The sequence below is a fragment of the Muscardinus avellanarius genome (assembly GCF_963383645.1).
Source record: "Muscardinus avellanarius genome assembly, chromosome: 12".
Classification (NCBI taxonomy): Eukaryota; Metazoa; Chordata; class Mammalia; order Rodentia; family Gliridae; genus Muscardinus; species Muscardinus avellanarius.
The window spans coordinates 97937176-97958791 of NC_137798.1; the positions used below are offsets into that span (position 1 = coordinate 97937176).

The 21616-nt window shown below is 51.5% G+C and overlaps 1 protein-coding gene across 1 annotated transcript; it reads left to right on the forward strand.

The window, feature by feature from the left end:
- Positions 1–10251: 10251 nt before the first annotated feature.
- On the forward strand, positions 10252–17302 carry LOC308271084 (alpha-1-antichymotrypsin-like; the record flags this gene model as incomplete). The annotated part of the gene is made up of 4 exons (XM_080707222.1): positions 10252–10885; positions 14163–14436; positions 16109–16259; positions 17099–17302. The coding sequence occupies 4 exons, from the start codon at positions 10252–10254 to the stop codon at positions 17300–17302; spliced, it is 1263 nt and encodes a 420-aa protein (XP_080563348.1).
- Between the last annotated feature and the right edge of the window lie 4314 nt (positions 17303–21616).

Below are 21616 nucleotides of genomic sequence, written 5' to 3' on the forward strand. Positions count from 1 at the left end.
AAAGAAGGAGGTAGAATGTCCCTAGGTCCCATCCCCAGTACCACAAAATTAAAGACCCCAATAATTTTTTTTAATTAGACATCTTCTAACTGTAGCCCTCTCCTGTCTTCATAACTTATACTGGTGTTTCTACTTTGAGCCGTGCAGCACAGATAGGATATGACTCTGAGTCCAAACATTCTCCAATTGGGTTCCTATAAGATATGTATGGAATGCCTCCTGTGACCTCAGACCATGTCACTAACTCTAAAACACAAAGAAATGATTAAATGCATAACCAGTTTGGAGCAGGTATAAAAGCTGTTCTGAAATGTGGAAATTGAAGATTTCCTTATGTCCTGTCCTCACCCCTGTTGCTCCACAAATCAGCCTGAGGACCTTGCTCCACTAAAACCTTGAAAAAGGGACTCGCCCTCTGATTGGTTACTCCCTGGATGGAAGGGCCTCTTCCACTTAAGCCCCCAGATGGCTCTCAGACTCCAGGGTGGAGCAGCACAGACACATGTATCAAAACATAAGCTTCTCTCTCTTGAGGTCTTGTACTAGAACCTCATGTCACCAGACAGAAGAAAGATGTCCTATTAGTGTGAGCCACGGGAGGATCTACCAGCTCTATTCAAAACAAATGCAAAGCCGGGCCCGCGCTTGGGAGGCCAAGACAGGAGGATCGCACAGGTTTGAAGCCAGCCTCAGTGGCTTAAGAGACCCTGTTTCCAAATTTAAAAAATATATTAAAAAATATAGGCCTGGGAGTGTAGCCCAGAGGTAGAAGGGTTCCATCCCCAGTACCACCAAAAAAAAAAAAAAAGCATAAAAAACAAATGAAAAAAATCTAATGACACTAAGTTCCTCGATGTACCATATACCAGGAATCGTGCTCCTTTCTGATCTTCTGGGACTTTTTCTTTTGGCTTTGGGGATCACTCAGCTCCACCAGAAACCAGTCCCTTGGCCAGGGATCTGCTTTCCCGTGTCATCCCCACTCCTTTTACTCCTCCCCTTTTGATGTGTGCCCCTGGAGCTACAGAAGAGCAACGCTATACCCAGAGTAGCACTAGTAAAGCTTATTTGCCTAGCCTCGCCTGCCTGTTACTACAATTAGGACCTACGCTTGCTATGCTTTTAACTGCTATTGTTGACCCCTTGACTTCTTAACCTTCTAATAAAATGTACATCTTTCAGATTCCCACAATTCCATGGTAAGAAAATGGCCATCCAAGATTCCAGCCCACCCCAACAACTGTCTCCTTTAGAGTTCTCTGTCTCCTTCTGAGCAGTTAGGACAGACTTTGAGTTCCTGGCTAGGCAATGCCCATGGGGAGCTTGGAGGAGTTCCAAAAGGCAGACCCTCATTTTTCATGAACCCTTAAGAATAAGGAGTTGAAGTCTAGGGGTAAGGGGAATGAGGTAGGGTAGGCAAGAAATAAAAGATAAGGTAGAAAGGAAGGGAAAGGCTGAAGCTTTCACTTGAAATCCTGTGATAAAGTTCCTTATACCTCTTGTTCCCAGACTAATTTTCCTCCAAGCCCACCACTCCTAAAGTTCTAAAAAAAAAATCTACAAATTTTGAAGTGATTATACATTTACCCACAACCCTAAAGTTACTAGAAATCCACTCACTTATGAAAATTGCCCCGTGCAATGTGCCAACACATGTACTTTTAGAATAGATAAGCAAAGGGGAGACGCAATATTTGACAAACCCTATAATAAGCCAGATGCAGTGGCACAAGCCTGTAATCCTGGCTACTCAGAAGGCGGAGGCAGGAGCATCGAAAGGTCAAGGTACTGGAATAAGACCTAGTCTCAAAATAAAAAAAAGTGCTGAGGGTGTAGCTCAGTGTTAGAGAGTCCTGGGTTCAATCCCCAGTACAAGAAAGAGGTAGAATGTAGCTTGGAGATAGAATGCCATTGGGTTCCATCCATATTACTGCAAAAGAAGAAGGGGCTGAGACCTCCATAAAGAAAGGAGGAAGAAAGAAAGAGAGAAAGAAAGAAAGAAAGAGAAAGAAAGAAAGAAAGAAAGAAAGAAAGAAAGAAAGAAAGAAGAAAAAAGAGGAAGAAAGGACAGGGAAGGAGGGAGGGAAGAAGGAAGGAAGGAAGGAAGGAAGGAAGGAAGGAAGGAAGGAAGGAAGGAAGGGAGAGAGGGAGGGAGACTATAATGTAGGGTACGTTCCAAACATTATCCCTTGATCAGATAATGGAGACAATGTCTACCTGAAGGCCGTCAGAACATTCATTCCACCATAAAGTATCAGACAGACACGCTCCCCACATACCTTTCCATACCCACTCCTCTCAAAGTTTCCATTTCTTTTTTGGAGGGGAGGGCTACTGGGTATTGAACCCAGGGGCATTCCAGCTCTAAGCTACACCCCCAGATCCCTTAAAACAAAAAAATTTTTGGAAGCAGGGTCTCACTAAATTGTTGAGAGTCATGCTAAGTTGCTAAGGCTTACCTCACACTTGTGATGCTCCTGTCTCACCCTCCCAAGTACTGGGATGGATTACAGGCATGTGCCACCAAGCATGACACAAAGATTTCCTTAAAAGAAGAGCCTGAGAGCCAGGCGTGGTGGCGCACACTTGTAATCCCAGCATTTGGGAGGCTGAGACGGGAAGATTGTGGTTCATGGACAGCCTCAGCTACTTAGCGAGGCCCTTCACAATTCAGTGAGACCCTGTTTCAAAAAATATAAAGACTAAAAAAAAAAGGACCGGGGCTGTAGTTCAGAAGTAGAATGCCCCTGGTGTGGTGGCATACGCTTGTAGTCCCAGCATTTGGGAGGCTGAGACAGGAGGATCATGGTTCATGGACAGCCTCAGCTACTTAGTGAGGCCCTTTGCAACTCAGTTAGACCTGTTTCATAAATAAAGAATAAAAAATAGGCCTGAGGGTATGGCTCAGAGGTAGAATGCCCCCTGGGTTCCATCCCCAGTACAAGAGAGAGAGAGAGAGAGAGAGAGAGAGAGAGAGAGAGAGAGAGAGAGAGAGAGAGAGAGAGAGCTAACAATGAGAAAATGACTGGGCGAGCAGGGAGGGTACCATGATCTCATTCCACACCCCGAGGGAGCACGAGTGAGTGCAGGCGGCCCGGCTGGTGAGAGGCAGGATGGTCTGCTCAGTGTCCAGCGATGTACTTTGTGGGGGGTTCCCCCTGGACCTGTAAGCCAGGAAGCAGTTTTGAAATAGAAGCCAATGATGGAAAGCTCCAGTAGCCACTCCCTCCCCAAAGGAAAACAAGACACGACACAGGGAAGAAAGGCATGGCTAAGCAGCAGCCAGATCCACACCTGAAATCCCCCCCGCTCCGGCCAAGCCCTTCTGCGGGTCCCTCCGAACCCACACAGGGACAGAGCCAGGGGTGGATGCGCTCAGGGGAATTTACAAATCCTGCCTCACATCTGCAGCCAGCATCTTTCCCAGCAACCACAAAACAGGCCGGTCAGTACAAAGCTGAGAACAGCAAAGTGCCGAGCACAGCGGGCTGGTTCAATCCCCGTCCTGATCAAGTAGACCAGGGACCGCTGGCCTGCCACAGGAAGGGCGGGGCTGCTCCGGCGTCTCCGGCACTGCAGGGTCAGCGTCTCCTGTGTGTTCTTTAAAGAGCTCTGCTGGACCAAAGAGGCTCAGAAAGGTGAAGCAAGTGTTCTCAAACCACAGCTCTGAGATGTGTAGAGTCACAACGCAGAAGCCCGGGAGGCTGGGGCCCTTCCCTGATCCCATCTTTCTGGAAGGAACCTGCGTTTGTCTTGTCCTCACGGCTCTCCATGGAGTTGGTGCGTCCCTTGCTTGGGTTCCTGCCGGTTCCCCGTTCAAGCCTGGGTTTGCGCTCTTCTCCATTTGCAATCCCAGCCCAGTGTGGAGACAGCCCTTTTCCTAAGGTTTTCCTTTGTCCATCTGAGCCAGGTCCACATCTAGGAATCCTAAGCTGTACCCGAAGGCAATAAAGGTTGGGGTCGTGAACAGCATGAGTGACCAAGGTTGAGACATCTGAGATCCAGCCAGGCGCCATGGGTGCCCAGAAGACTCCAGGCTGAAGGCAGTCGGAGTGGCTGTCCCTCTGAATGCACGTGAGTTAGGCACGGCCCCTGGAGGCTGCCATCACCTCCGGCCTCCCCATCTCCCCCCCCTCCTGAATTCCTCCATATTCCTTGAACCTTTGAAACAGGCTCCTGGAGATGCTGACCCTGACCTCAGCAAACCCAGGGTGGACCCTCCAGCTCACCGTGGGCTGCCCACCTGGGTCCATGTTAAGTCAGAGGAACATGCCACCCACACTCCAAGGTAGGAAGGTGATAATGTCGTGGGATGAAGCGCTCATTCCGCTGAGACCCCACCCACATCAAGAAGACCGCCTTGCTGGGCATGGTGGTGCACACCTGCAAGTTCAGTACTTGGAGGCTGAGAAGGGGGACCATAGGTTTGAGGGCAGCCTCAACAATTTAGCAAGGTCCTGTTTCAAAATATAAAATAAAATAGGGCCAGGTATGGTGGCTCATGCTTGTAATCCCCGCGCTTGGGAGGCTGAGACAGGAGGATAGCACAGGTTCGAAGTCAGCCTCAGATGGTTTAAGAGACCCTGTTTCCAAATAAAACATAAAATAGACAGTGTAGCCCGGAGAAAATAGAGAGTGTAGCCCAAAGGTAGAGGCTCCTGGGTTCCATTCCCAGTACCACCAAAATAAATAAATAAATAAATAAATAAATAAATAAATAAAATAGGGCTGGAGGTATAGATCAAAGGTAGAATATCCCTGGGTTTAACCCCCCAGTACCAAAAAAAAAAAGAGATTAAACTTCCCCAAGTAAGATCTACAGACAACTAATGCCCTAAAAAAGTATCCCTGCAATATCTGTACAATTATCACTTTCTCTCCTGTGTTCCACAGAGAATTTTTTTTTTTGGGGGGGGGAGGGAGCATACCCTGACTCTTGGATTTGGCCTTGGGCTGATTTTATCTAAGTGTCACCAGTTCCACTACTTAACAGCTGGCTGTACTTAGCCAAGTCACATGAGGAGATGTTGGAAGTTTTTTCTTTTTTCCAAATTCTTCTTCCTGGAGTTGATACAGAGCAAAACCGGGTAGTAAGACATAGAAAGAGAGACAGGACAGTTTTGCTTCAACATAATCAGAGACAGATACTGTACAAAAAGAGAGCTATTCCCAGTGTACAAAAGGCAACGTTCAAATATTAATGTCTCAACTGGGCATGGTGGCACACACCTGTAATCCCAGTACTTGGGAGGCTGAGACAGAAGGATTGTAAATTCAAGGCCAGCCTCAGCCATTTAATGAGTCATTGTTTCAAAAAAATTAAATTATAGGGCTGGGGGTGTAGCTCAGAGGTAGAACACCCCTGGCTTCAATCCCAGCACCAACCAATGTGTGTGTGTGTGTGTGTGTGTGTGTGTGTGTGTGTGTGTGTGTGTCTAGTAGATATCCTACCTGTGGGATATTGGGCAGCACTTCCCCTGGCCTGGCCCCACCCAGAGTGGGGGCTGATGAGACTGAGTGAATGAATGACCATCTGACAACCTTCCAGGGGCTGAGAAGAGGAGGAGGAGAAGGTGGAGGGAAAGGAAGCAGAGGCATCAGCAGGATCAGGGAATCGTGAGGGCTGCAGAGGGCAGGGGTGCCAGCCTGCAGGTGGCCTGGGCCAATCCAGTTCCACTCCACCCACTCTTAGTCCTGTAGAAAGTGCTGAGAACGCCCCACCTGCAGATAAGGAGGCGCTCTCCAGAACAGCCCAGGCTTTGTTCTCACCCTTCTTAGAAGGGGGGAACCTGTAACTCATGCTCAGAGCTCCAGTCAGCCCCCAGGATATAAATCCCAGCACAGAAAGCTTTGCGGCCCCTTACCTGTGGTTCAGAGTAAGGGTATGGACAGGTGAGGCCTCGTCTGCCCAGGGAAGCTGCCTGAACATGGGGCAACTGGCTCATCACGAGTCCCCACTTCAGCTGTTCTCGTTACTCTGTGAGTGACGAAGGCGATCGGCATGATTTGTACAACCCCCCATCTCGCTGGACTCATACGCTGACATCAGGGTTCACAGAAACCTCCTGTCAGGTCTAGGAAACAAATTAGCCTCTTCTGGGAATGCATGGCATTCTGCTTTGTGGAGAGAAGATTTCAGTAGAAAACTGAACGCTGAGTAGGTGGAGTTGGGAGGTGGGCTGGGGGCTGGGGGCTGGGGGATTCTCTCCAGCTTCAGTCTCTCCAGGTGATGCATGGACCCGAAGCTCTCCTGTGAGCCTGAACCAAGAGAGGACGCGCGTGTGCTCACGTTGCTGGCCTCACATGCATCTTCTCACTTCACAGTGCAGCTGCCTTAAGGGACTGTCCAGGGATTGCCAAACTAGACCCGCGGGCCAAATCTAACCCACAGATTGTTTTTCCATACCGTCTTAGTCTTTTCTGTTGCTATAACAAAATACTTGAGTCTGGGTACTTTTTATAAATGAAAAAGAGGTTTATTTAGCACATTGTTTGGGGAGCTGAAAATCTAAGTTCAGGTTCCTGGAGAAGGTCGCGAGGTGGATAGTACTGCAATAGTGGGAGTGCAAGTGAGAGAAATCACACAGCAAGATGGGAAGCCAGAGAGATCTGGGGGCCAAGTGTGTTCTTTTTATGACAACTCTCTGGCTTGCGGGAACAAACAGAGGTCCTGGGAGAACTGTATTAATCCCCTCTGAGAATGGTACCCCAACGACCTAACTACCTCTCACTAAGCCCCACCTCTTAAAGGGCCCACTAACCCACACTGGGGGCCAAGCTTCCAGCATATGACATACTCAGAACATATCCAAACCATAGCAGATAACTCACAGACTAAGGATGGTTTTACAGATTTGTAAAAAAAAAAAAAATTGTGAAAAAGGAGGAGGAGGGCATGAAGGAAGAAAAAGAAGTAAGGAAACAGTCTATATGTGGCATTTTAAGTCTAAAATATGGACTGCTAGGCATGGTGGTAATCCCAGTATTAGAGAGCCTAAGACAGGAGTGTCACAAGTTCGAGGGCAGCCTCAGCAACTTAACAAGACACTCAGTAACTTGACAAGACCCTGTTTCAAAATAAAAAATTAAAAAAGAGCTAGGATGCCCTAAGTTCAATCCACAGTACTAAAAAATTGAATGAATGAATGAATGAATGAATGGTATTATCTAGCCTTCCACAGTCCCCTGGATTCTAGGTGCCTCTCTTTCATTAAGGGCATTATTCCAAAACAGCTGAGACAGTGTCACCAAAAGCTAGATCCGTGAGGGTGCATGCCAGGATGCTTACACAATGATAAAACCACCAAAATATACTTCTCAGAACTGGTCCCTGTCGTTAAGCAACGCCTGACTGTCTGCCACTTAATCTTCATGACCACCCATCCGGGAAATGTGCTCTACATCTGAGACGTGAGCTCAGGGCTGGGGACGTCCAGCGATTTGCACGTGGCGACCCAGGTGGCAAGTAGCACCAAGTCAGGCTCACATCGTGCCAAAGCTATAACCTCAGCACTAGCCCAGCAGTTTCCAAAGTGTGCTCTGTGGACCCCCAAGGGTTCCACTGAGGTTTTCTGGGAACAGTCATGGATGGGGGTGTGACTATAAGAAATCTCGGGAATGGTTTTCATGATGAACTAAAGCAGACCTGAGATTGGGTAAGAGAGACCTGAAGGACCGCAGGTCAGGGATGAGGGACTCAGTTTGGAGGATGAGCCAGTGATAGCTGAGGCAGGAGGATAAAGGCCAAGCCGAAGGAAACCCCCAAGACAAACGGCTCCTGGACACCATTTGGCCCATGGCCCAGGTGTGCCAGGTAGGATGCCTCCTACCCCATCTCTAGCTCTGGGGAAGGGCATGCCCTGAGTTACCTCCCAAGGGGTGCTCAAAATACAAATTGAGCTCTAGAAAAGTAGGGTCCTTTGTCTTCTTTAATATGTCTCAGTTTGCCTGAAAATTCCTATTACACATCACAAAACATACAAACAGCAACTGAAAAAAAATCTACCAAATGTTAGCTGGGACCCTCTCCAGGTAATAAACATTTGTGGGGTATTTTCAATGATGTTTTATTTTCTGGTTTCCTCTGTGTTGCCCAAGGAGCATTTCATAAACAGAAAACACACCAATGAGACAAAGTGGTTTCTTTCTTTTTTTTTTTTTTTTTTTTGTTTTTAAGAAACGGAAAGTCAGGGGCAGTTCCAGTAACCAGGTTGCCACAGTACATCTAACAATTCCATGTTACCAGAAATTATCACCTGGCCATTTCCAGTCTGAGAACAGGACAAGGACACTCTTTATCCTGGCCGGCATTTCCTAAGCAGGGGGAGGAGCCGCCTCGGGATAAATAAGTTTCAGCATTGGGGACCTCCAGCACTCAGGGCAGCCGCTTCGGAATCCAGCCTGTCCATCTGCTCTCCGGCAGGTAACCCACGGGGGAGGAATCTGTCCCCCAGACAGGTCCCAGAGCTGTGGAGTGTGGGGTGCGGGGGGCGGGAAGGGACCAGGAATGAACCCAGTGCGCAGGGTAGGAAGGGAAGGTTCTGGGGATGCTACTGATCCTCCTCGCTCCTCTCTGGATCTCTGGTTTCACTCTGCAAAGGGTGGAGGCGCCAGGGGGCGACACTTGTGGGCTCCGAACAGGGCCAGCTGTGTGTCTGACCCTGTGGGTGCTGTCTCTTGCCTGCACAGATGTGGTCACTGCAGTGGGGCCCTCTGGGCAAAGGCAGCTGGTGATTTCAGGGTCTCCATGGGAGCTGCCCTGAAAGTTTGGGACTCCTCTTGCCCTCCAAGGGACCCTGGCCAAGCAGACAGACAGACAGACCCATTTTTCCAGTAATGGAAAGACGGACTGCTCAGAAACAGAGCCAAACCAACATGCCCAAACATACCAACCTATTTTCTCTGGAAATAGCACTGGGGGAAAATACTGTTTAACACTTTGCCAAAGAAATGGTTGCATCAGCCAGAGGACAAATAGTTGAGGCAACCAAGCTGCCGCTGTCTCTGGGCTTGACTGAAAGTGTTTCCTGCACCCAGGGTGCCAAGCAGCCTGGCTCCCCTCCTCTGCCCCCTTCCTCCCTGCACCCAAACCTCTCCTGTCCCTTCTCCCTCTTTTCTCTCCCTCTCCCCCATCTCCCCACACACGAGCCATCCTCTTTCTCCACTGAATACCGGGACAGGGCGGGCAGAAGCCGAAGATGATGAAGGTGAGGCGAAACCCCCTTCACTATGGGCGTGACTTTGCGCTCAGCCCCCCAGGCCCCAGGTGTAGGAGGAGGGGAGCCAGGCACCGCCCTCCATCGGGTCTCACTCCAGCCACTGGACAGTCGCTGAGCTGGGAACTGAGGCCCAGAGAGGTTCAGCCACCTGCCTGTCAACACACACGATCACTGTGGCCAAAACGAAGTTCCAGCCGTGTCTCAGAAACCCTAATGGCTGCTCTGCTTTTGCTGGCTGGGGCTGAAAACAGTATTCTACCTTCTGTTGGTCTTTCCGGGTGGTCAGGGCTCAGGCGTTGCACCTGCTGTTTTCTGTGCCCGTCCCCGATTAACCCTCGCTAGACCAGGCAGCACACAGGAGAGGCATATGGCTGGCCACCCGTGCTCATCCATGGGGGTCAATGCCAAGAAGAAGATCAAAGCCTTCAAGTCCCTCTGCCTGGGGCTGCCCAAGCGGGACAGGGAGGAGGGGGCATTCTGAGTGGACACGTCTCCCCAGCTTGTCCCCTTGCTGGCTGTGTGACCGCAGGCCAGACCTGTCACCTCTCTGTGCCCAGTTTCTTCATTGGGAAAAAAAATGGCAAAGATGACCGCACTTACCTTCAGGGTGAAGCGAAGCAGAGTGTGTGATGTGTGCCGGGCGCCCAGGAGAGCACCTACCCATGGGAGGTCACCACGCCAGCAAGGGTCAGAAAGTAAGGACAGGAAGGCAGGCGTGGTGGCGCATGCTTGTGATCCCAGTACTTGGGAGGCTGAGACAAGAGGCTCACAGGTTCAAAGCCAGCCTCAGCAGCTTAGTGAAGCTCTCAGCAACTTGGTGAGACTCTTTCTAAAGTATAAAAAAAATATAGGTCTGGGGAGTAGCCCAGAGGTAGAAGGCCTCTGGGTTCCATCTCCAGTATCACACACACAAAAAAGAAAGGACAGGACATGGACCAGGTGGGAGGCAGTGGACGCTGTCAGGTACCATCCCACCCCATCCCAGCCCCTAAACTTAAAGGATCTTTGCTTTTCAGAGGGAAGAGAGGGGAGAATGCCGTCCCTCCTGGCTCTAGGGCTCTTGGTGGCCACACTCTGCCCTGCTGTCCTCTGCCACCCAGGTGGCACACTGGACTGGAAGATTCAGTCCCAGGAGGACCAGGACCCTAGACGCCTGGACCAGCTCAGACTGGCCTACAGCAATGCTGACTTCGCCTTCAGCCTTTACCGACAATTGGCCTCGGAGTCTCCCAATAAGAACATCATCTTCTCCCCACTGAGCATCTCCACTGCCTTGGCCTTTCTGTCGCTGGGGGCGCGCAACACCACCCTGACTGAGATAGTCACAGGCCTCAAGTTCAACCTCACGGAGACCCCCGAGGCGGAAATCCACCGGGGCTTCCAGCACCTCATGCGCGCCCTCGGCCGGCCTGATGACCAGCTGGAGCTCAGCACAGGCAACGCCATGTTCGTCAAGGAAGAGTTGAAGTTGCGGACCGAGTTCGTAGAGGAGGCCCAGGAGCTGTACGCCGCTCAGGCCTTCACCACCGACTTCCAGAACCCTGCCACCGCAGAGAAGTTCATCAACAGCTACGTGAAGAACAAAACCCAGGGGAAAATCGTGGATCTGGTCCAGAACCTGGACCCCCAGACAGTGATGATACTGGTGAATTACATCTTCTTTAAAGGTAAATGCCAGCCCGGGTGCAGCAGGAAATGGACCCCAAGTTCTGAGGCTCGGGGCTGCTTCTGTCCTGATCAGGGAGCCAGGGGCCACTGGAGAGAAGACACCCATAGCTGGGGCAGGGCACCAGACCCCACCCTGCCCATAGGCATCCTCTGCTCCCATGGTGCCGGGAAGAAGTCTGGATTACAGACCATGATCCAGTGTACACCTTCCGTGCATCCCATCAACCCTCTCTCTAGGAGCGGTGCTTTTTATTCTGGTTTAAACTGGCCAAGCAGACAGAAGGAAAGGACTCTTTCCTTATTATTATTTAAGAACACCACTGCTCACTTATTTACTCACTGTTGAAGGCAGTGAGAGTAGAAAGCGTGCTGGCTAGTATGTTTCTTTTGTTTGTTTGTTTGTTTATTGTGGTACTGGGGGTAGAACCCAGGGGCTTTGTACCTCTGGGCTATACTCCCAGACCTATCTTTTTATATATTTCATTTGGAAACAGGATCTCACTAAGTTGCTGAGAGCCCAAGTAGCTGAGGCTGGCTTCAAACCTGTGTGATCCTCCTGTCTCAGCCTCCCAAGTGCAAGGATTACAAGCGTGCGCCACCACGCCCGGCCTTATTTACTTATTTATTTTTATTCTTATTATTAATTTTTTTCAGAACTAGGAATTGAACCCCCAGGCCTTCTAGCTCTAACCTACACCCCAGACCTATTTTTTATTCTTTTTTGAAAATTGGGTCTCACTATGTTGCAGAGGGCCTAAGTTGCTGGGACTGGCTATGAACCTGTGATCCTCCTGTCTCGGCCTCTCAAGTACTGGAATTGCAAGCGTGCGCCACCATGACCAGCTTGGGATGTTCTTTTTAAATCTCACCAGGGCAGACGGGAGCAAAAGCCCATCCTCACCCAGTTGCAGTGGGACCCATCCTCCGCTCACAAACTCCTGTTTCTGACCTACCCACGCAGGACAGAATGGGCTTTGTTCTGTCCCAGGACCTCTAGGGGGGGTCTAGGAGGGGCTCTGGGCACCTTCACAGGGGAAAACAACAATGAGCCTAAGGAGCCTGTCACCCTGAGGTTCCAGGATGCTGCCCCCAACCTTGAAGGCAGAAACAGCACAGCCCCCCACCCCGGGGAAGAGCCCTTCAGTATGCAAGGCAGGACCCCTCCCCAGGTGCCCAGCCCATGGACAGAACTGGGCAGTGCCAACCAGAGCCCGTGGTCCTTAGGGGCAGAGTGCGCTGGGCACGTCCATCTGCCCGGTGCTGCCCACTGTCCAGATGCAGGCAAAAAAAGAGATGAGGATACACAGAATGACCGCTGAGTCCAGGGAGCTGTGTGGAGACAGGGCTCTGCTGGAGAGGGGGCGGTCCTGACCGAGCTCTGGGCAAGCTGAGCCCTGGGCAAGCTGCCCCCTCCTGGGCTGGCACTGCACATCTGGAAAGGAAAGGCGGGGGCCAGAGCTCCCTCTCAGGCTAGTACCAGCCTGAGGTGTTCTCTCCATCTTTGAGTTCCGTCTGCTTTTCCTCTTACTACCTGGCCCTAGGTTAGGACCCTCTCCTCCTCAGAAACATACTAGCAGCCCACTTTCCACTCCCCTCTGCCTTCAAAAGTGAGTAAGTAAGTGGGCAGTGGTGTTCTTAATTTCCCCAGGAGCCCCCTGTGACCAGGCCTGTTGAACCCTCCATCCTGGGGATGGTTACCAGTGTGCCCTCCCCTCCTCTGTGACCCCTCCTCAACTCCCAGGGTCCCCTGTTGCTCCTTCTGCCTGATTCATGAACAGGACCCCAAAATGTGTACGATGGGTCATTGCTGAGGCTGTGGGGTGGACGCTGGGGCCAGCTCAGAACAGTGCAGCGTTACTTTCTCCCTTCCATCCTTCCTCGTCCATGGCACCCAGCCAGCCCCAAGCAGATAGGGCTGCCTTGCCATCGGCTACAAGAGCAGGGGCGTCATCGCAGGGAAAGAGGATGGCAGAGTCCAGGGCGAAGACTTTCTCCAGTCGCTCTCTCAGCCAGAGGTCAGGGAGCAGGAATCTCAGTCAAGAGCCCAGAAATCAGCCGGGTGTGCTGGTGCATGCTTGTAATCCCAGCATTCGGGAGGCTGAGACAGGAGGATCGCAGTTCGCAGTTTGTGGACAGCCTCTTCTAGGTGAGGTCCTCCGCAACTTGGTGAGACTCTGCTTCAAAATAAAGAATTAAAAATAGGGCATGGGGTGTAGCTCGGAGTTCGAATGCCCCTGGGTTCATCCCCAGCCCTGCAAAAATAAATAAAGAGCCCAGAAATCGGGACTAGGGCCCAACCGCAGTGGTACTGAGGCTGAACCTGGGGATGAGCCCTGTGAACTGGTTCCAGGTAGCCTGAGCAGGAGGAGGGCAGGACCTGGGGTAGCCTGAGCAGGGGGAGGGCAGGACCTGGGGTAGCCTGGGCAGGAGGAGGGCAGGGCCTGGGGTAGCCTGGGCAGGAGGAGGGCAGGACCTGGGGTAGCCTGGGCGGGAGGAGGGCAGGGCCTGGGGTAGCCTGGGCAGGAGGGCTGGTTCTTAGAAAACAAGGTAGTCATCAAGAGGAGAGAACAGCCAGGCATGGTGGCACACACTTGTAATCCCAGCATTTGGGAGGCTGAGACAGGAGGATCGTGGTTCACAGACAGCCTCCACTACATAATGAGGCCCTTTGTGACTCCGTGAGACCCGGTTTCAAAATAAAGAATAAAAAACAGGGCTGGGGGTGTAGTTCAAAGGCAGACTGCCCCTGGGTTCCATCCCCAGTACCTCAAAATAAATTAATTAATTAATTTAAAAAAGAGGAGAGAGCAGAACAGAGGATACAGCTGTCATGGGCAGAAGGGTGAGTATGTGTTCACACCCCTGCAAACCCACAACTAACAATTTCTTATGAAGAATCAGGGGTCCCCGTTTCTCCCCAGGCTCTGGGCTATCCCTGCAGCTGTGCCTCCTCCCCACTCCCCCAAGCCCGTCTCTCCCCACCTCCCCCAAGCCCGTCTCTCGTGTCCCCTATTCTCAGATCCTGGTGACTTCTCATTTAGCACCCGGTGTTGCCTTTACAATCCCCTTTCTAACCCAGTTGGTGAGTCTCTTTGTCCACAGCGGCTTTTCTGTTTGTCAAGATATTTTCTGAAACCCAGCCAGGGCCACATCTAAGCGCGTGTGGCTGTGGATGGACGGAGGGCCGTCGCTGCTCAGAAACTGCTCAGAGATGGGGTCGAGCGAGGCAGGGCTGCCCAGCGCTCACATGGTCCCAACTGCCTGCTTCACTTTTAGCCAAGTGGAAGACGCCATTTGAGCCCAATGACACCTTCAAGACCGAGTTCTACTTGGATGAGAAAAAGTGGGTGAAGGTGCCCATGATGAACAGGAAGGACCTGAGGCTGCCCTACTTCCAGGACGAGGAGCTCTCCTGCACGATGGTGGAGCTCAAGTACACAGGCAACGCCAGCGCGCTCCTCATCCTCCCCGACAAGGGCAAGATGGCGGCGGTGGAGGCCATGTTGCTCCCGGAGACACTGACGAGGTGGATGGGCTCCCTGCAGACCAGGTGCGTCTCCTGGAGACCTGGCGCTGCGGGGGCTCCTTCCCAGCCCCTGAGGCCTGCACCCTGCCCTTGGGGCCTTGCAGCAGGAGAACCCTATGGAGATGGGTAGATCCTGAGGTCTTTCTGTCCTTTGCCGCCTGGTTGGTAAATTGTTTCCTCTTTAAGATGATGACATCCAGTAGAGTCAGGAGCTGAGGCTTCCTCTGACTCCAGCACGCTCCAAGTCACGAGGAACCTTCAAGGTCATCCCAGCATTCAGGCTGCCTTGGCTTTGTCTCAGCTTCTGGAAGACAGAGGGGGACAGAAAGAACTGGGGTCTTTTTTTTTTTTTGCAGTAAAGAGGATGGTCCCCAGGGGCATTCTACCTCCAAGCTACACCCCCAGCCCGATTTTTTATTCTTTATTTTGTACAGGATCTCACTGAGTTGCAAAGGGCCCCACCAAGTAGCTGAGGCTGGCCATGAACCGTGATCCTCCTGTCTCTTAGCCTCCCAAATGTTGGGATTACAAGCGTGCGCCGCCACGCCTAGCAGAATTGGGCTCTGTAGCGGTGAGAGGAGATGGGCCGAGGAGTCAGCTCTGCCCTGGGTAGCATGACATTCATCCATTCAACACTTGTTGAATGATTCATGGAGCACCTTCTATGTGCCCTGCACTGATACACACCATTGATAGACTGATTGGTATATCAGAGACTAAAATGAAATTTCCTGCCCTGGTGAAGTTGCCTTGTAACTGAGGAAAGAGAGATGAATATATATATATATATATATATATATATATATATATATATATATTATATACCAAACATACAAGGTAATGCACACCTGTAATCTCATTACTGGGAAAGCTGAGACATGAGGATTGTGGGTTCAAGGACAGCCTCAGCAACTTATCAAGACCCTCTTTCAAAAAAAAAAAAAAAACCAACCCCACAAGGGCACAGGGTGAAGCTGGCTGGGAGTATAGCTCAGAAGTAGAATGTCCTCGGATTTAATCCCCAGTACTGTGTGTGAATACATATACACATATATACATATATATAAATCAGTAAAGCATTTGTTCTGTTGGAAGGCGAGAATGGGGCAGTGGAGCAAGGGTACAAGGATGAGCAGACTGGAGCTGAGGGAGTTTGTGCCATCAAGTAGGATGACCATCGGGCGATGCTCAAGTGCGCTCTGACAGAGCTGAGGGCCTGGCCCGGTAGGCATGGGGGAGAGCAATCAAAACGGCCAGCAAGGCCAGGGGAGATAGGCAAGGTCAGAGGCGGTACAGGGTGGAGCGGGTCCTGTGGCTCCTGTAGATTCTGGAAGACCTTGCCCTTCCTCCTCCAAGTGACAGGGAGGAGTCAGGAGGCTCCCAAGAGGGGGTGCCCTGGGTGTGGTTTCAAGGGATATCTCTGGTGGCTCAGCAGAGAGCAGAGGGGAGGGCCATATCAGGGCCAGCCAGGAACCTGGCATGGAGACCCAGGAGGAGCCCTGCTGGCCAGTACCAGGGAGGGAGCCGCAAAGTGCAGGAAGTGGCTGAGCTCTGGATGGTCTTGAGATAGAAACGGGGACCTGGGCTGATGGGTACCGGGGGTGGGGGACCGCGAGGCCAAGCAGCAGCTCTAGGCGGGATCTTGCTGCGAGGCGGGATCCAGCGCTATTCACACACGGTCTCTCTCCTTCCCTAGGTGGATAGATAAGCTCTCCCTGCCCAAGTTTTCCATCTCCAGCCACTATGACCTGCGCAGCGTGCTGTCCCAGATGGGCATCAGGGAAGCCTTCTCTAGCCAGGCCGACCTGTCAGGGATCACAGGGGCGAAGAGCCTGATGGTCTCCCAGGTGAGTCAGGAGCTTCAAGCCTTTCATCCAGGAATCAAGAATTAGTGTAGACAAATTCATGTGTCCATATTCAATCACCCTCCCTGGGCCTCCCCAAAGCCCCGAAACCTGGGTTACAGCCCGGCTCCTTCTGCCATGTTGTGGGCTGGTTCCTGCGCGCGCGCGCGCGCACACACACACACACACACACACCAAAGGCAATACAGCAGCCCACCATGGGGGAGAACTGGGGCTTGGGATCATACAGCTGCGGACACTGTCCCCTACTTCACTGTGGGGACAAATAATTAAAGCCTTTCACTCTCGGTGTTTTTATCTGTAAGAAAAACATTAGTCCCTGGCTTGTGTGCAGTGCCTGGCAGGACAGGTCGTGGAAATGAGTTGTAACCACAGCGGCTACACAACTCAGGTCTGCACCCACCTTCCAAAGAGCATGGGGTGAGGGGGCCTGCCAAGGAGGGGACCGTGTGGCCCAGGGATACGAAGCCCAGCCGAGGACGGCCAGCTGAGGATGCTGCCTCGTGGTGGGGCCGCCGGGCCCAGCCTGTGGCCCTCCTCCTGGTAGTGGCAGATTTGTGAGGATGACTCAGATTCTTGATTCAGACAGGACCTAGAGCAGGGGGCCCCATCTTCACCTGTACGCCTCTGAAGAAATCACTCACACCTCATTCTATGCCTAGATGCAAAACTAGCTGACAAGATTGCTGGTAGCAACAGGTGAACTGAACAGCAGGCAGGCAGGGGATGGATGATCCATTTAGCCCTAGAAGCATGCTGGCAGGCTGCTTCCCTCCTGCCCACTCCTGCCTCCCGGGACTAATGCTCTGCTGCCCCCACAGGTGGTCCACAAGGCTCTGCTGGACGTGGCCGAGGAGGGCACAGAAGCAGCTGCTGCCACAGGAGTCAGCATCTCCCCCGTGTCTGAAAAAATGGGCCCACAGACCATTATACGTTTTGACAGGCCCTTTCTCATAGCCATCATCCATGAAGACACCCAAACCATCACCTTTATAGGCAAAATCGCCAACCCCCAGGAAAACTAGAGACCCCCTGGGAGACAGCAGGCCCCACAAAGGAGCCATGGATGGGAGTCTGACACATGGGGTTCTGGGCACAGCCTGGCTCTGTGCAGAGTGGGTGGTGTTCCCAGCCCTGTCTGCTCATCCTCAGGAAGGTGACAGTGGCGGTCCTGGTGGCTTCCCCATGCACAGGGAACCCGAGGGCTGCTCAGCCCGAGCTGACAGCTCTGGGCGGTCTCCTCTGACCCTGCCCTGCTTTCACCTGTGTCTCGGAGCCACCCCCAACCTCCCAGAAAGGAGACGTGAGGGGCAAAACAAGAGTGGCCATGATTAAAAGCCCAGACTCAACGTCACTTTCACATACCCTGGTCACACACAGCACAATCAAATCAGTTCTAGATTCCTAGGTCATCTGATGCCTACAGTTGTGTACTACACCTTTGACCAAACCCTCAGTGTTACATCAAAGTACTATCATGGTAGTGCATGCTTGTAATCCCAGTACTTGGGAGGCCAAGACAGGAGGATCATAGGTTTGCAGCCAGCCTCAGCCACTTAGCGAGGATCTTTGTGAGATCTTGTTTCCATATATAAAATAAAAAATAGGTCTGGGGGTGTAGCTCAGAGATAAAATGGCCCTGGGTTCAGCCGGGCGCGGTGGCGCACGCTTGTAATCCCAGCATTTGGGAGGCTGAGACAGGAGAATCGCGGTTTGCGGACAGCCTCAGCTACTTAGTGAGGCCCTTCACAACTCAGTGAGACCCTGTTTCAAAATAAAGAATAAAAAATTGGACAGGGGGTGTAGCTTGGAGGTCAAATGCCTTTGGATTCCATCCCCAGACCTGCAAAAAAAAAAAAAAAGAGGGTCCCTGGGTTCATAAGACCCCTATGTGATGTTGATGTAATACTGTTTTTAAGTTCACTGGATGAAATAGCAATTTACCTTGGTGAGTAAATTAGTCTTCATCAAAAACAAAGAAGAAAACACCCCTAGTAGGTAATAATAATATCTCCAGTGTCCAACACAAAGGAAAACAAAAGCCGCCCTCTTGGATCATGCCCCTATAGATTTTGCACATATAAATATGCCTAGCGTAAACGAACCCAGTGTCCTCTCCCCACATCCACTCACTACCCTGTCCCTCAAGGGTGTAATTCTTTTCTTCTCAATAAAATTAATCTGCCTAACCCTGGCCCATCCTGAAATTTTCTGCGATGATGTCAAGGACCCTCATGGCCTGAGTCGAGGTCCACATCTCTTTTGGGGACCTCTGCATCCCTTGTTATGGTAACAACGCCACCCTGGCTCTTGGGCCCCTGGCCAGACCACAAGAGCTTTGCCCAAGCCTACCTGGACCTCAGATCCAGGACAAAGAAGGAATCCTGCTGCCCTAAATTCCATTTCTGCCTCCAGGGCTACCAGGTCCCCAATTCCAGCTTCACTTTCTCCTTCCCTGGGACCCAGGCTCCACCCAACTGCTGCCTCTAGCAGGGGCTCCTAATTCTGTCCACATCCGACACAGCCCCTGACCCCTCCCTCCTGCAGCTGAGCAGAGCCTGCCCATGACAGAGTAGGCTCTCCTCCTGCTGCACCCCAGCATCCCAAATCAGAGAGATTAGTTATTTTCTGGGTTCTAAGACTGAGCCCCTCAATTGCCTCACCAGCTCCAAGGCCTCACCTGACCGATGACTTCTACTAGCCACCAGCATGTAGGGCTGGGACCAGAGAGCAGTAACTACACAGCTACAGGTGACCAGCTTGGTCACACTCAGCTGGTGCTGTCAGGTATGCAGGCCCCCAGGAATAGCAGGCAGTGGTGACTGTCCCCCAGCCACTAGGTGGTGGAGTTCTTTATGCCAGTCTGTGCAGACCTGGACCTAGATCACTCGCTTAATCCCTGTGATGACCTAGATGCCAATATTAGTCCCACTTTACAGATCAGGAAACTCGGACACAAAGAGTCTTAGCAATGTGCTCAAGGCCACATAGCTAATCATCCATCGTCGCCAGCAGGATGCTATCCCAACCTGCCAGATCCCAGAGGTTTTGTCATTGTGACCAAAATACCTGACATAAACAAAGGAGGAAGGATTCACTTTGGCTCAGGGTTTCAGAGGTCAGTCCACAGTTGGCTGGCTCCATTGTTCTGAGCCCAAGGTGAGGCAGAGCATCAGAGCGAAAGGGCATGGTAGAGGAGAGTTGCTCAGCTCATGCCAGCCAGTAAAAAAGAGAGAGAGAGAGAGAGAGGGAGGGAGGGAGGGAGGGAGAGAGAGAGAGAGAGAGAGAGAGAGAGAGAGAGAGAGAGGAGATAGTTTCCTAGGGAGCATACCCAGTGACCTACTTTCTTCAATCAGGTGCCACCTCCTATAGTTCCAAATAATTCCCTCAAATTATTAACCCCTGATGAGCTCAGAGTCCTCAGGATCAACCACTTCCCAAAGCCCCACCTCTGAACATGGCTGCACTGGGGACCAAGCCTTCAACACATGAGACCTTGGGGGACGTGAAAGTTCCATATCATAACACACTCCCAAAGACTTTCACGGTGATGACCTCCATGAGACTTCCAATCCGACAGGCAAATGGATGACCAGCAAGGCTTGGGAAGGCTGGGGGCCCTGACCTGGGTACAGGAGGCAGGAAAGGCTTCCTGAAAGCGGCAATTTCTGTGCCGACAGAAGTGCTAGAAGGTGGTCAGGTGAGGAGGGGGATTTGTTTCAGGCAAGGGAAAATAGTGGGATCATTTTCAAAAATCTGGAAGAAGGTGGTAGCTTTGGAGTGCTGAGCAGAGTGGCCCCAGAGAAGAAGGGATCATGACAGAGCTGTGGGACTGCAGAGGGCCAGGCCCTGCTGAGAACCTTGGAACTGGTCCTCAGGCCCAGAGGGAGCTTTGAAGGCTGTAAACAGAGAGTTGGTGTGAGAAGATCTGTGCCCTGAGAAAATGATACTGGCTGCTGAGCACAGACCTGGTGTGGGGCTCAAGAGAGGCCTGCAAGTGGGTGTGAGGGGGCTTTTACAGGATTACCACCACAGGTCGCATCCGGCCCAGGAGACTTTGAGAATCTCCCCCGACAATGCCTTTGAAGGCATGCCCAAGATGCTGGCAATCTGGTTGTCTTGGTTCATTTTTTGTGGCTACAACTGAACCACCGGTTGGATCATTTAGAAAGAAAAGAGGCTAATTTAGTGCACAGCTCAGGAGGCTGGGACGTCTAAGAACATAGCACTAGCATCTGGCAGGGACCTTCTTGGTGCCTCCTAAGGGAAGGAGGGAGTTACCTGGTGGACCGCGCCAGCGTGCTAGCTCAGATCTCTCCTCTTCTTATAAAGCCACCACTGCCCCACCCTTGTGACCTCGTCTAACCCTAACTGCCTCCCTGGGACTCCACCTCCAAGGACTATTAACATAGGAATTGGGATGTTAAGTTTGTAACACATGAACTTTCCCGGGACATATTCAAATCAGAGCAGTGTTCTCCCTCGTTTAGTAAGTTTAATAAATCCAGCTTTCAATAATCCACAAGTTTCCCTGGTGGTCTTTATAGGAGATTTCAACCTCAGGGAAAAAAAAAAGCCTAGAAGTGTCTACAAGGAGGTCCAGCTGGGGAGATGTGGGGCATCAGGACACTAAGCCTAACAAATCCTGCGGTGCTGAATAACCTCATGCTGCCTGTGTGCTCTGACCCTCCATGTTGAGGGGGAGGGGGCAAGGTAAATACTGGAGCATGATGGGGTGTGCCTGCAATCCCAGAGATTGGGGAGTCTGAGGCTGGAGAACTCCAAGTTCGAGGCCAGCCTGAGCAACTCGGCAAAGCTCTGTCTCAAAATAAAACAAAAAAGGGCTAGGAGTACAGCTCATCAGTAGAGTGTCCCTGATTCAATCCCCAGTATCACAAAAAAAAAAAAATCTATGTCTTGATGGGAACTGAGCTGTGTTGTGAGATTCTCCACTGCTCTGCCCAGAGTAAATGCCATGGAGGATACAGTGGTTGGCAATACAGGGATGAGGGGGGGGGGGGCTTTTGTTAAGCCGGGAGTGGTGGCGCACACTTGTAATCCCTGCACGTGGGAGGCTGAGACAGGAGGATCGCACAGGCTCAAAGCCAGCCTCAGCTACTTAGTGAGGCTCTCAGGAACTTAGTGAGACCCTGTTTCCAAGTAAAGTATAAAATAGGTCTGGGAGTATAGCCTGTGGGTAGAAAAGCCCCTGGGTTCCACCCCCAGCACCACTAAATAAATAAGTAAATAAATAAATAGATACTTTTGCTGTTGCACTGTAATAGCACTTCATAGTGAAGTTCAGAGTGATAGAGACATGCATACATATAGCATGTATG